At 36.9% G+C, this 15,490-nt stretch overlaps 1 protein-coding gene across 1 annotated transcript in view; it reads right to left on the reverse strand.

The window, feature by feature from the left end:
• Nucleotides 1–15,490, reverse strand: part of MALRD1 (MAM and LDL receptor class A domain containing 1) — a 265,114-nt gene that overhangs the window by 58,833 nt on the left and 190,791 nt on the right. The window contains exon 34 of the mRNA XM_040550276.1: nucleotides 12,914–13,115. Coding sequence (XP_040406210.1) covers nucleotides 12,914–13,115 — 202 coding nt within the window. The remainder of the gene's footprint in view (nucleotides 1–12,913; nucleotides 13,116–15,490) is intronic.

The following is a 15,490-nucleotide window of genomic DNA, read 5'->3' on the forward strand; positions in this document are numbered from 1 at the left end:
CAGGCTTTTGTAGCACTGATCAGTTTAGCCTTATGATCTCAGTCATAAAAAGTGCACATGCATGTAAATGGCCCCTTACTAAATTCAGTAGTTAAGCAAATGCCTGAGTGCTTTTTTAAATGGAGGATTATTAGATTTTTTTTCTGTCACGATTCCCTATTGTTTTTAGAAAATAATGCACAGAAACAAATTCTTCCTGACTTGCACACCAATTATTTTAGTGTGCAGTATTCACCAAGAGCAGTGAAGATGTCTTCACACTGAAAGTTACATTAGGCGTAAGGTTACCAAGGGTCTTGTTAACTCTGTTTTATGTTTTCGGTACATTCATAAACATCCAAAGCAATATCCTGAAATCAGCAAAATCATTTTGGATCATAAATAAGATGGGAACATACCTCGAAGGCCACAAGAATATCACCTTGTTTACTAAGTCACATTACGTATCAGTTAGTTCTTGTCTACTTGGTTTCAAATTCACTATGAAAATTGCTCTGGATAACAGTCTATAAATTGTTATGATTGCCGTGATCTGCAAAAACTGTATGCATGAGTTCAATCTAGTTTCTTTACATAAAGTAGGCAATATTTTTTCTTAATTATAAATTAACTGTGTCTGCTTTAAAGAAATTAAAATTTATAAAACATTAATTAGTATTTATCTAATAGTTAAAACTGACTAATTGGAAATATAAAAATCTAGACAATCATTAACTAATTCCAATCTGAAAAGAAATTGTAAGCAACATATCGTTAATGCAAAACTAATTACTTGCATTTAAAGCTGCTATCTATGTAGTCATTTATATTAGGCTTATTGTTGCAGTATCTGCTGTTGACATGTTTCATTCTTAACAGTGGCAATATTCATTCAGTTTCCTTGTTGCTGGGACGATTTGAACTAAAATGTTAACACTCCAATATGGTTTGCAGGGAAAAATGAGCTGGCACTAATAAAAGACTCATAATAAATATCTTTTACTGTCCTGAGTTGCACTCACCTTGCTCAGTCTTAAAAGCTAACTTTAAACTTCAGCATATACTTGAGCACTATATCCAGTCTGTAGATATATATGACAGTTATGTAAACAACAGAATCTAAATTTCTTTTTTCAGTACTAATTAGGCTATCCATCTGTGGCATTTCAGTAACTTAAAATCATACGATTCAATAATTGCCTAACCCTGGCATGCCAGAACAATATTTCCCTCACCTTTCGCCAAGTGTGGAAAAGATGTTCCCAATCCACCACTCATCTCCTTAGTGTTGTGTGGCTCTAATTTTCAGACTACATTCAGGAGTGGGAGAGATATTGTACAGGTTTCTTTTTAAAAATCAGTGTCTATTTGAAGCTGTTTAAGGATTTGGAGATAAATCCACTGACAGTGGTATGTTCTAAGGAACACAGGATAAAAGCTTAGCTTTCTGTATCCAAGCTGCATGATCACTGAAAACCAGGACTGGAGATACTCAGGAATACTTTCAGTATTAGCACACAGATGAAAAGCAGACTAATCAAAAACAATTTCAGAGAAAATAACCTCTGCTCTTCTGAACACTGAGTCTGGATTTAGATCTGCAGGAAAACAGCAGCAAATTGTTGAAGTTCCATTATACCTAAAGGAATCATGATTTTTTAAGTAGCAAGCTCAGAACATGTATTTATTTATTTTTACTTTGCACTTTTTTTTACATTTATTTTTATGTTGTACATGGCAAATAATCAAAATTAAAGTTTTTTTAAAAGTTCATATAAAATCTACTTCTCTACTTCATAAAAAGACATTTTAATTATGAGTTTATAATTGGGTCCTAAAATCCTTTGTGAAAATTGCTCATGCAACTGTGTTTGGTGAGTAATAACTTAAGGACCAAGAAATGCTACCCTACCAGCATCCTCACACATCAAAGAGAAATTGGGTAGCTGAGTGTGGTGGTTTCACACTGATGGCTGGCTAAACTCCACCACACTGCTCCCTCACTTTCCTTCCTCAAAGGAACTAGGGGAGAAAATACAATGAAAAAGCACTCAAGGGTTGAGATAAGGACAGGGAGATTGCTCACCAATTACCATTGCAGGCAAAACAGACTCAAGGAGATTAATGTAATTTATTGTCTATTACTAAAAGACTAGAGGAGCAAGAAATTAAAAGCAAACTAAAAACACATCCCCCCTCCCCCCCCTCCCTTGAGTGGCACAGTGGAAAAGGGGAATGGGGGCTGCGGTCAGTCCATAACATTTAATTTCTGCCACTCCTTCACAGTCACTCTCTGCCCCTGCTCCAATGTGGGGTCCCTCACACGGGATGCTGTCCTTCCTGAAGTGAGCCTGCGGGGGCTGCACACAGGCAGCAGCTCTTCAAGAACTGCTCCCACATGGCTCCGTACCACGGGGTCCATCTGTCAGGAGCAAACTGTTCCAGCACGGGTCCCCCACAGGTGGCAGCTTCCCCCCAGACCCCCTGCTCCTGCGTGGGCTCCTCTCCACGGGCTGCAGCTCCGGCCTGGGGCCTGCTCCTGAGGGGGCTCTCCATGGGCCGCAGCCTCCTCCAGGCCACATCCACCTGCTCCACCGGGGGCTCCTCCACGGGCTGCAGCGTGGAGATCTGCTCCATGTGGGACCCATGGGCTGCAGGGGGACAGCCTGCTGCACCAGGGGCCTCTCCACAAGCCACAGGGGAACTTGTGCTGCGTGCCTGGAGCACCTCCTGCCCTCCTTCTGCACTGACCTGGGGGCTGCAGGGCTGCTTCTCACTCCCCTCTCTCAAGCAGCAGTTTCTTTTTGTTTGGTTGTTTTTTCTATTTCCCCTTCCTTCAATCTGTTCTCACTGAGGTCCAACCATCCTGGCTCACTGGTTCATCTCTGGCCAGCACTGGATCCTTTTTGGAGTTGACTGGAGCTGGCTCTGATCTGACATGGGGCAGCTTCTGGGCTCTGCTCGCAGAGGTCACCCCTGCAGCCCCCCCTGCTTTGAAAACCTTGGCATGCAAGTCCAATACACTGAGATACATGAAAAATCAAAAACCTGGAGCCAACTTTTGTATGTACTGCTTCATGAAGTGCAATAACTGCAGTTGAATATACCTGTATGCCCTTGTTGTCATATAAAATGGGTGCTCTTAGGGATGTTTTTATATCAATGTGTTAATCATCAAAACATCTGTTACACTAAATAGAGTTTTGGAGCTGATGATTTGGGATGATTTACAGTGTGAAAAGTCTTCTGTGAATGAAGTGCTCATGGTCAACAACACAATTCCATATTCATGGGATGGGGATTTATGAAATACTTATGAAAAGTTTGATGAACATTTTCTGTATACAGATGCTTTGTTGCACTGTTGTCTGTCATCTACGGAGTGTGACTGGGCACATGGTATTGATGCTGCTTCCTGGCTGCATGCCAAGCTTCAACATGTGACACGAGTCCAGCCACAGGAAACAGCATAGCTGCTATTTCCCAAATGGTAATATAAAATGATAGTATAAATGTTCATATTACACAGTCGTTAGCACAGCCAGAAACATACAAACATACTTAAATTACATGAAACAAGACCTCCATGATATGCATTTCTTTTCTGTCTTCCTTATTCAGATACAAAGATTCCTGCAGAGTAGGTCTCCATATATTCATGTATCATCTATTAACAGTGAATTCTACTTAAGACTAGTAGACATTGGCATTAAAATCAACACCAGAAAGCATGAAATAATGTTACCACACACTATTATGCAGCATTAGCTCAGTTGTGTGAGAGCTTGCTCTAAAGTCCGTTTAGGTAAATGGGCTGACATTGATTTTAATGGGTCTTGCATCAGACCCTTGAAAACTAACAACCTGTGTGATACATTTGCATAAGTAGTTTGCCTACTAAATCTAATAAAAACTGCAGACCTATTAACTGTAGCTAAAAGAGTCAAAAATAAACCCCTCCAACAGTTTCCATTAGACAAGAGTATAAATTAATTTCAGACCCAATCCAGTGCATTAATTAAGTTGAAGTAAGTGGCAGTCTTCACTTTCACTTCAGTACACGCTGGATCAGGGCATGAAATCAGCCTATTCAAGGTGGCTGCAAGGAAGCAACCTCGTTTAAAAAAATTCAATGCACTGAACTTGTTCAAATACTTTTACAAGCTGTCCATGAGTCTTTATCTATGTAAGTAAGGCGTCTGCAACAAAATAAAACGTTCATGTCAAAGCTTAAAGAAAAAAAAAGGGTACGTGTATGTGGGGAATTGAGCATGGATAATTGAATATATAGTTCTCTTCCCCTTTTGAGAATACAGACGTATAGGGCAGGGTGCTGGAAAAGATCCCAGAAACTCTGTTACAAAGCCAAATTTAACAAAACCAGAACTTGTCCCAGTGATATCACAGTTTTGTATATCTGTGCAGAATTGTGCAGAATGTATTTTAAAGGAACCCTATTTGCACACATAAGTAACATGCTGCTAGTAAAATCAAGCTATATAATTTCCACTCAGAGATCTACCAGTAAAGACTGGAATTTACTTACTACCTATGAACAGCCATAGCAATATTTATCACATTTCTGCTAAGAGCAGTCCAGAAATTGCAAGCTATGCCTGTTATCATAATGCATTTATTTATTTATTAAGAGCAACGAAGAACTGGAGAAACTGTGAAGCTTTAGTTTCCAGCAAAGTGATAGGGGACAGGCTTAGAGTAGAGAAAAGAACAACTGGTTATCAGGACAATTTTCATAGATGGAGCGGTAACACAATGCTATGCTTTTTTTCTTTTTTTTTCTCAGCTTAACTTCTAATGAAAAGCAGTTTGTACAGCTACAAATTTTTCATCACCTAATAAGAATCTCCTGAAGAAAAACTCTGGTAAACTCTTCATAATTTGATAAATCTGAGCTTTACTCTAGATGAGGAGAAAAGTAAGTCTTACCTAATGAAGAAATCTGAGAATTTTCTTCTCTCCAACACAGTCTCATGAAAACAATTATTTCCAATAATATTTTTTTATGAACAAACTAAATGTAAAGCATCACCTCTCTGATCTGAGTCTTTTTTGTTTGTTTTTTATTGTTGTGCATGTGTATGTAAATAAATGAGACTATTCTAAAACACTATTAATAAATCCAAAGACTTTTAATTTCTTAAAAAGCATCTAGCTTGACTCAGAGGATTTCAAGATTCTGAAAGTATAAGAAGGCAGAGAGAAACTGGAGAATTTGGACAAATATGTTTATTTATGCATGATACAATTGCATTCAGGACTTGCCACTAATTATGCTAGTTTATGTTCTGTAACTGTCTCATCCTAGAAATATTCCCTACTTCTCTTCCTATGCAATTTGCGAAAATTGTGGCTTCACTGACAGCTAGGCCTGTGCACAGGAAGATACTGAAATAGGCTGAAGAATCTCTCTAAGGTGCTATTCTGTACCTTTTTTTTTTTTTTTTTTTTGCTTTAAAAATGCAGGAATGTCCTATCTCTGCCAAGCAAAGAAGATCTAAACCACATTCTGATTAGTTTCAGGGAGAGACTAGTTAACTAGAGAAACTATTCACAAATATCCCCAGTCCTCTATCACTTCTTCCTTGCTTCTCTCTTCCACTCCTTTGTTTTACAGGTAGACTCCTCCAGCAGCTTCCCCTGAATCATCTCTTGCCCTTGAGGAAAGAAACTCCCTGAGCTCTCAATCTGAGAGAGATTTCTGCTTCACTACAGCATGAGCAGACAAGCTAACAGTGATTCCCCTGGCTCTGCAACTTAAAGAAATCAGAAATTAAGTCTCCTCTACAGAGTTTTTCCCCATGATCTAATGCTGTAGTATGAGCAGCTCAGACAGTTAACCATTCCAGTGTCTCCTGCACTCAGGCTCTGGGAGTTTCAGAGGTGGATTATCAACTCCCTCTAAGCTTTTGTCAGATGAGCTTTGAGGTTTCTAATCTGAAATGACAAGGGACTCAATTTCTGAAGAATGACTACTCAATATTTTCTGAAAATTAGATACCTTTAAGATAACACAGAGCAATTAAAATTATAGTGGCTCAGAGCAATGGGCAAAATATCAGGGGAACCAGCACATGCAGTTCCCTTTCTGTTATATTCTTCCCCAGACATCCTTAGTTGGCCACTACTGGGGACAGGTTATGGTACTAGCTGGACCTTTTTCATATGATGGCTGATCTGAAGTTCTGAACATATCTGTCCTAAATTTTTTGACTAAAATACAATTTCCTTTGTCATGGCTCTTCATTGCAGCATTATCTCCCATGGAAAGTTAGAAAAGACCATCCATAGGAGTAGATCCATCCACCTGTCATGATGATGGCTCAAAGAACGTGCAGATTCAGTTTCTGGAGTATATTAGGTTTTGGGGTAGTGAGAAGCTTTGTGGGCTTTTTTTTCCTTTTTTTTTTTTTAAAGTAAGGTATTAGTTGGCTTGGGTTTGTGGAGCCAAATCCAGTCTTGTAATTCACAGATCCTGATATGCTTTACTTTACAACAACTGAAAGCTTGCTCAAAGCAAGGATTATTTAAAACTTTTGCAGCAGGTCTAGTTTGTATTTTGCTACAAAGCAATGGAAAGATTTGGACACATTACGGCATGTCAAAGCCATCTTTTCACCTAAGCGAAAGCAGTCAACAACCACTGATTTTACTGTACTTGAGCACCTACACGGCAGATCTCTGACCATTTTGTTGGTAACCTGTGTGGTGAAGTCAAGAACCATGACAACATCAGACAAAAGACTATCTAACACACGTCTTGGAAATAACACTGAGTTTTGTGCAATTCCACCATAACAGATGACACAGAGACAGCATGTTCTCCTGTCTGCACTGACTGCTTTCTATTATTTGAGTTGCCCCTTTATCTCCAATGTATCCTTATATAATGATATTTCCTGTTGTACACACATCTTCCAGGTGAAAATGAAGCTGCAGTAGGGTACAGGAGGATAGTCGTAGCACTGGCAGTCCTTTCTCATGTATTAAGCTGATAGGCTAAAAATACATAAATAAATATATTTTTAACACTTTGTAGAGGAAGGAATATATGAAAAAAACAAAAGTAGAAAAGGGTCTAAAATAAATTATGATAAAAAGTAGTTCGTGAAACAGAAGAAGAGGGAAAAATACTTTAGAGCATTGAGCAGGTACAAGAAGTTATCTATGAAAGAAAGCAGAAAAAAAGCAAATGAAAAATACAGTGTTAAGCAAAAGTTGAAGGGAGATGACAGGAACCCATTTAGATTTATTTTTCTTCAACTTGTTAGTTATTTCACTAAATAATGTCACCAGTTCAGTATCAACAAACACTGAAAGCTTGACTAATGGTGGAAAAGCAAATGCTGTTTTCTCAAACACTCTGGAGGCTAGGGTGCTGGATGATGTTTGCACTTCTGTTTATATCTGAGGTGCACCCAAATATTCATCTTAAAGTATCAACTGAGTGTGTCTTTTTTGTTTTGTTTTTTAATAAATGAACACAAAGTGCTTATTTAAAGCATTACTAGAATTTAGAACTCTAAGTATTCAGGAAGTACTAGAATTTCTAAGTATTTAGAAGTATAAGTTCACAAAGGTGTCGCTAAGGAGAGGTTAGTAGAAAACTTCACTTCATGACAGGCCGCAGCAGCAGCCAGTGATGGCTTTGTAGTGAGATTTATGTTCTACCAGCAATCTCCACAAACACAAATATTTTTGCTTGGGTGATCTTTGGAAGAGATCACAAAAGCAAATGTTTGTCTTTGTTTATGACAAAACAATGAATTGTCATGAGGCATAAATATTTGTCAACAATTAAAGTAGTTCTATATGCCTATATTTTATTAAGCAAGCCTTAAGATCCTACTTCTGGTGCATAAAGATGTGTGTAATATGTCTTGAGGGACCACTAGCACTTGAAATATTTGAGTTTGATGGGACTGGAAACGATGGCCACCTCACAGTACAATTGTAAGTATAAAGTTGTCTCCTTTCTTCTGAAGTTCTGTAGTCGTGTAATATCAATCTCCAAGGTAGCATCAGTCTGTTTAATTAAAAATAATTATCTGTAGAAACTGTGACAAGCCAAATGCAGATATGGCAAGCCAAATGTACTATATATGAAGAACACTTGATAAACATGCTATTTCATGGATGGAAATTTGAATCAATATTGAGAGTGTAAAACATGCATGTATTTATTAATTAGGCTTAATGATTCTGGATTATCAGCCAGATAATATCTTTAAAATATATTTACTACTTATTTACTTCCTGAGAAAACTCTCCCAACACTGTAACTAATATCTCAATATTTAAGTTACACATACATTTTTCTTCCATTTTACTTCTTCAATGAGTGAAGAAATATAGCATTCTGATTTACGTGAGTGGACTAAAGTTTGCGTGTTAGGCATCTTAATAATGTTTTAATGTTAACTTGGGGATATAAATTCGGAAAAAAGACATTTTAAGAATTTCTGTAATGCCTCCTGTTTTCAGCTGAATTACAAGAGAAAGATATTAATAAACATCTGACTCAATACTTCAGTATTCTTGGTCCATCTGAAACTAGGAATGTAAGGATATTTTAACTTGTATTTTTAAAAATAAAATTATTAAATAAATTAAATAATCAAAATTCTAAACAGTTTAAAATCAAAATATATTTAGAAATGGGTAACAAGTTTTGCAGTCAGTAAAATTCACTGACTCCTGTATTAATTTTTTTGATTATTGGTGGAAAATATAAAGACTTCACAAACATTTATCAGCAGAAAATAGCTGACCTTGGAAATGGTAAGAGTACATCTCATTCAGCAGTTAATGCTGAACTACGGTAGATCCTGTGCTACTAGCAGCTGGCACTGCAGCTTTCTCCATGCACGAGCATCAGCTACAAGTTACTTCTGCAGAAAGCCAGGGACTAGCTTGATCACATTTTGTTCAAACGTTCAGAAATATTCTTCAATCTGAAGAAACTCATGGCTAATGAAGGCTGAGTACTTAAAAAAAAAAAAAATCTCACCTGAATTAGAGCTGCTGGTAATGCTTTATTGCTTAGAGCTCCCAACTAGCTAAATTGTGATTGCTTCTATTTAGAACATGTTGCCTGAGGAAACCCAAAGTAATTAAAGAAAAACTGAAAAATAATCATACAGAGAGGGGGAAAAATCTTCAATAGTAAAGCTATCTTCTGAAAGAAAGAATACTACAAAAAAAAAACTGTACTGCAGGTATACACACTTCTTTGAGCTAAGTCTTTGAATAAACATGAAAGAGCAAAAATCGAAGCAGGTCTGGCAGCGGAGTAGGTAAACTTTCCCACCATTACTGCTAAAGCAAAATGTTCTTGCTCAAATCTCTGCAAGAACCGCATACTGAACTCTCTTTACAGGGCAGCTATTTTGTACTATTTGCAGGTAATTTCAAATTTTACTATCTCAATTTTTAAGTCATTAGTGAAAAATAGAGCCTCCTCCTGAGTAGCTACTCTTTGTCAAGCACGTCTTTGTCTTGATTAAAGTGTCACAGTTCTGTTCTTCCTCCTAAACAACTGGATTTATTTCATTGTACAGATTTTCTGTGGTTCTCTCGCCTCTTTGCAAGCACAGATTTGGCCTACCTAGCCAGCAAGCATGACTAGGAAAGGACACTTGTTTGCAGTACAAAACTGTTAGAGAAATCAAAATTCAGAACACGTGCAAGTAATATCATCTAAATGTTATTTCTGGTCTGGACAGAAGATGATATATCAAGTCACAAACTCACTAGGAGATTGCCTTTCATGATACCATTTATTATTCTTTATTGTTATTAGAATGGGGGAGAAATACACACTTGGGGCAACAGAAAGAGTGACTATAACATTAGAGGAGGCTGGCTGGCAGAAGAAACTGGCAGAATTGTCAGGGTGCACATACCACTGTGGAGTGGTTGGAGGAAGCAGAGAATGTTCAAGTTACTTGAATTCAAGAAGTGTTTGGACAACACTCTCAGACTGATATGGCCTGATTTTTGGGGTGGTCTTCTGGGGACCCAGGAGTTGGATTTGATGATCCTTGTGGGTCCCTTTCAACTCGGGATATTCTATGATTCTATGAGAATGTGTGGGCAATATGAAATTAGAAGGCCTGAGAACGGATGACTGGCTAAGTGAGGAACTGGAGATGCATTAACAAAATTTGGAATTGTGGAAGCATCAGGTTTGAGGAGGATGGATCTAGGATATTTAATGCAAACTGTAGGTTACAAATGGAGGTATAAAAAAATATTGTGAGGATAGAAGGCTTAATATCCTAATTCCACACAATGGGCTTAAATGAGTGGAAGAGAATTTACAACAGAGTATGGAAGAGAGATGTTACGTGACAGGAATTAAAAACCATGAAAAAGACCTCCTGCAACCAATGTTTGTTAATTGATGTCTTTCCAATAATCACTAAATGCTAAATTATTTTCCAATAATAACTGTGTATATTCAGAAAGAATTTGTTAATTCATAGGAGAAGCAGCAGCTGAGAGGTAGCAGAAAATATGACCTTCAGAACTTCAGAAATTCTGTTAACCAAATTAATGCAAATTAGGAAATATCTCTTTTTGGGGGGTGGAGGGACAGGACAAAGAGGGGGGAGTATTTTATTCTTCATTCATTTTAATATCCATTCCTTTTGATATCCTTTACTGACCCGGGGGGGGGGGGGGGGACAGGGACAACCAAAACCTTACCTAGGCTGTTTTTAGGGTAATCTATGTCACTTTTGCAAGAGCATTAAAAAAAAAAAAAAAAAAAAAAAAAAGAACAATATTTCATACAGAATTTGTGTAGAGATCTTACTTATACCATAAAATCAACATAAAAATGGATACTCTAGTTTCTACACAAGTGAATGCAAAGACAAGCATCCTGCACCTAAGTTAAGCATGTCCACGAAGTTATTTTTCGGATAAGACAACAATACTATAATGCAGAATACAGCAAGACTACTATTTCCCTCTTTTAAGTATTGCAGCTTGTAAGAACTAATTCCAGACTGCTTGCCAGCTTATCATAGAAAGGAATAAGTTGACCCCTGGAGACATCCGTGTGTTCTGCAGCTGGACAAGGAGCCTAGATAACCAACTAAGACTATGTGATTTATTTTTAGGTGGCTGCATGTAGATAAGATGTTTTTGATTCATATTGGTTACATAGGTAACCAATTTAGTTAATCATATTTGAGTGTTTTTGAATCATACTGGTTACTTCTATATAATTATCAATATAGATAATAAGTTTTATGATATACCGTATTTTCAAGGAGTACAGAGTATGACACAGGTAGATACTCAGAAGTATTCTACAATGGTAAAATCTCTGAAGCCAATTAGAAAACATTACTTCATAAAAGTTACATTATTTCTGTAGTTACAATTTCAAGATACCTTAGCATACATTTTCCAAGGAAGACTTTTCCTCCCTCTGAATTCATGCCTGTTCATAATAGATTGCCAGAGTACCATAAAAATAGAAATTTGCTTATATACATTATTGGAATATAGATCAAAATATATCATTTGACATTTTCACTTCCTGTTCTGCTACATTTAGGCATTTTCATGCTTAATAATTCTTAAGGTATGATTAACAGAAGTTATTAAGATAATAAGGGTAGAACAAGCACTTGTTTATTTATGTGGTTTGCAGCTCATTGTAGTGCATTCCAAAATAATTTTTTCCTGAGCCTACTGGTGGGAAAATAAAAACTTCTGTTGATATTGAGATGGAGAAAATGCCACCTACTTGAATATATATTTCACTTGAAGCTTTAATCAGCGTGTGGTTAATTCTCCAAGGAGCTGCTTAATCATCACAATAAGAAAAACAGTGTATTGAACAGATTCACAACTAATTTATACACAAGCTATCCCATCTGAACAATAAGAGCTGTATAAATAGAATGCCATTCAAGAGCATTTTTAAAACATCTGTATTACCTTTTCTTTAGCCATAATTGTTCCCTGTTGTTTCTTATGAATGAAAATCTACACAGAAACTTTCTGTTTCTTCATTCCCTCCCCCTCTTCCTTTTCTCCTTAGAAAATGGGATGGCTGATATTCCTATCAGAATCCCTATTCACACGCATACTTTTCTTTTTTAAAATTAAGTATGACATTATAAGGCATTAGAATTTAATTCATTTTCTTTACAGAGTTCAAGTCACTTAACTTGTCTAGCAGAATTTAGATTATAAACTCTCAAAGAGCTTGATGACAGGGTAAATTTGTTATACTTCTGAGATATTTGGTGAAGAGAAAAAAGATACAAAAACTAATCATTTTCTTTTTAAAATAATTGTGAATCACTTTGATACTCATAAAACTCTTCCATCTCAAATTATGTCCTTCTTTGACTATTCTCATACAACAGAAAACTGTTACAGTTGAGTGATGATAAAGCCCTCTTGAACATGCTTCATAAAAATACTTACAGGCCCTCGATGTCAGTAACATACTGAGTTGCTATAATTAATGATACGTTCAGATGCAAGTTTTAACACAAAACCGTCTTTTACAATCACAGGCAAATATATTTATTCAGACATTGCATTCAACCAACAAATAGATAGGAATCACTCTGATAGGTGTACTAGCTCCTTTCCTTTAGGGGAAAAGGCACTACTTTTAAAATCTACCATGTGTGTTATATACAATAAATTTGATTTACTCTCCTTTGCACATTTTTCTTTCCTTTGAGAGCACACCATTGCATGACTTGCTGTTATTTCTTTTTGCTATTTTTTTTTAACGTGATAAAAATATATTAGTACTGCAGTTATTTAAAAAAAGTAAAATCAAGATTTTGTATCTACGATTGACAGAGATATGAAATGCCCCAATTTTCTTCTTCTTGAAAAGAAAATGGGTATTGTAAATATTTGTGTAATAACATACCTCCATCCATACACTCTGGGGTGAAAGAAATATCATCAAGAGCGAATTCTGTGGGTTCACTTTGCCCCACTTCAGCTTCAAAAGCAACTCTGAAAGGGCTGTTACTGGAGAGGACCACGTTTGCATACATCCATTTGTTTTCTTTATTTCTACTAGAAGACCACATAAGAATATCCATTCCATGTTCTTCAACTGCGTATACCTATTGACAACGAAAGAGATGCAACTGAATCAGCATTAAGAGACAGAGGAATGAAGCTAGCTGGAGTAACATAGCCTAAGCCAAATAGTGCAGCAAGCTGTGTAAGTAGTAGTGACCTTCTTAAGTAAGATTCAAACTCACACCTGCACCTTTGCTAATGTTAGCTCAGCTGCAAATAAAAGGTACTCTGAAAAAAAATAAATAACAAGAACTGCTAATACAATCACTAATTGGAAAACCTACTGACTGTCTCAGCTGATAGAAGCCAATGAGTGAAGACCTAACAAATTTCATCTAAATACTGAAGAAAAGACTCAGAAGGTTCTAGAGCTATCCTTTATTCTCTAAAGGGTGACCTTCTTGTAGACTGGGTGAAGATTTTAGAGACAAGTATAAGGGTCAGTATTCAGGGTTTAAAGCCTGTAGTCCAGTAAATGTAATTTATAATACTGTGTTTTGTGGTAAATAAACCCAAACATGTTTAGCAACGATAAAAATAAATAAATAAATAAATAAATAAATAAATATCCAATAGTGAAAGCAATAGGAATGACAACAAATGAATTCACAAGTAAACAACTGGCGAATTAATGTCATGCACAGCATCCTGGAGATTACACAGGTAGTTACATTTCCTACTCAGGTATCCAAAATCCTCATGCAATCTAAATCAGTTCAGAAATAATGACAAAGAGCTGGAGTGATGAAAGTCATCATATTCCAGCCATTCCAGTTGATAATTACTTATTTATGGGACTGAAGATTTTAATCATTATCCTCTCTTCCTTACTTTCAACACTATCTTTCTCTTCAGCATTTAGCGTGATTTTCCAGTGACCCTGGGGTTCACGTTCCCACTTTAGTGTCCCAGTTTAACAATGGAACACACATACACACAAACAGACAAACAAACAAAATCTTTAAGTCTCAAGAAAGTTATAAACTTAATTTTATAGCTAATGATATGTATATTACCTACCTCTGACTCTCCCAGTGGGCCTGGTGAGACAAACAAGCTAAAAACCCAAATGACACAACAAACCACATGCTTTATGGAAGTTGCTGTATTGACCAAAATACCTGTAGTTCCTGAATACTAATTCTGAGTTGGAGTAAAGGAGAAGTAAGAGGACTGACATACAATAATTCAAATTAGGACCCAATTTTGTCAGGACTGATGTTGTGGTACAGGACTGTGTAACAGCACTATCCAGCATCAATCTTCTAAAAACCAAGCTGGGATACAATGAAAAGTTTTGAGAAGAAATAGTTGATTCAAGCCAAAAACAATGGATTACAATGGAGTTCAGACAAATGTGAAGCCCAAAGTGTCTGTTTCTTTATCTGGGGATACAGACTTGATACTCTCAAAGATTATGCCCAGAGAAAGTGAAAGATGTAAAGTGAGGTTCTTCAGTGAGGTTACTTTTGTCAATGAGGGTTTGAAGCATCTTCTGAGTCAGGAAATATACTTAGTGTCTACAAGATTTGTGCTGACCTTTTCAGAAGGATACACACAATGTAACTGTTGGGTAAGGAGTAAGTATGCCACTAATAGTGACATAGAAAGAAACAGGAGCATAGTTTCTCTTCAGCAGAACATTTACACATGTACATTTACACGTGTACAAACCCAGCAGCACATAAAGAGTACAGCAAATTCTCATAGATATAAGTTCCCTAGAGCCCTGGAGAGTTACAGCTCTGTAATGCTTAGTGTCTCCAGAGACTCCAACACCTCCCCACACAGCATCTTATGAATTGTTTACAAGTCAGTCTGGTAGTGGAAACAATTTAAAGAGGAAGGGAAGGGAAGGGAAGGGAAGGGAAGGGAAGGGAAGGGAAGGGAAGGGAAGGAAGGGAAGGAAGGGAGGGGAGGGGAGGGAGGGGAGGGGAGGGGAGGGAAAAGGAAAATCTACCAGCCTGAGTAGAATGTGCTCAATCTTATACTGATCTAGTTGTAGGCTAAATCCCATCATTTTAATTTACAAGTAACAAGCATGTATTGTACTAACTAGTCATTGTGTACTGATAGCATTTCTAGAGTGCACACACAATCTAAATCACAAAGAACAGGAATAAACAGTAGTAAAACTATCACTTCATTTACTGTGGAGTGAAAAGCTCAAGAGTGAAAATATCCCAATACACACTTCATGGTGATTTTAAGAAGAATTTAACATGATAATATCCATGATGTAAATGCATGAGTGAAGCTTTTATACTTGCTTCTTGGTGTTTCTCCAAGGTGCCTTTGCCAACTGGTTCATTTGTAGTCCATATGTGAACAGCATTCTTTCACAAAACCCATTTTCCTGTCTTAAAATCATGACTCAGTTCTAATTCACCACAGCATGTCCTGTGTGCTAGAGACT

The sequence above is a fragment of the Cygnus olor genome, chromosome 2 (genome assembly GCF_009769625.2).
Source record: "Cygnus olor isolate bCygOlo1 chromosome 2, bCygOlo1.pri.v2, whole genome shotgun sequence".
Classification (NCBI taxonomy): domain Eukaryota; kingdom Metazoa; phylum Chordata; class Aves; order Anseriformes; family Anatidae; genus Cygnus; species Cygnus olor.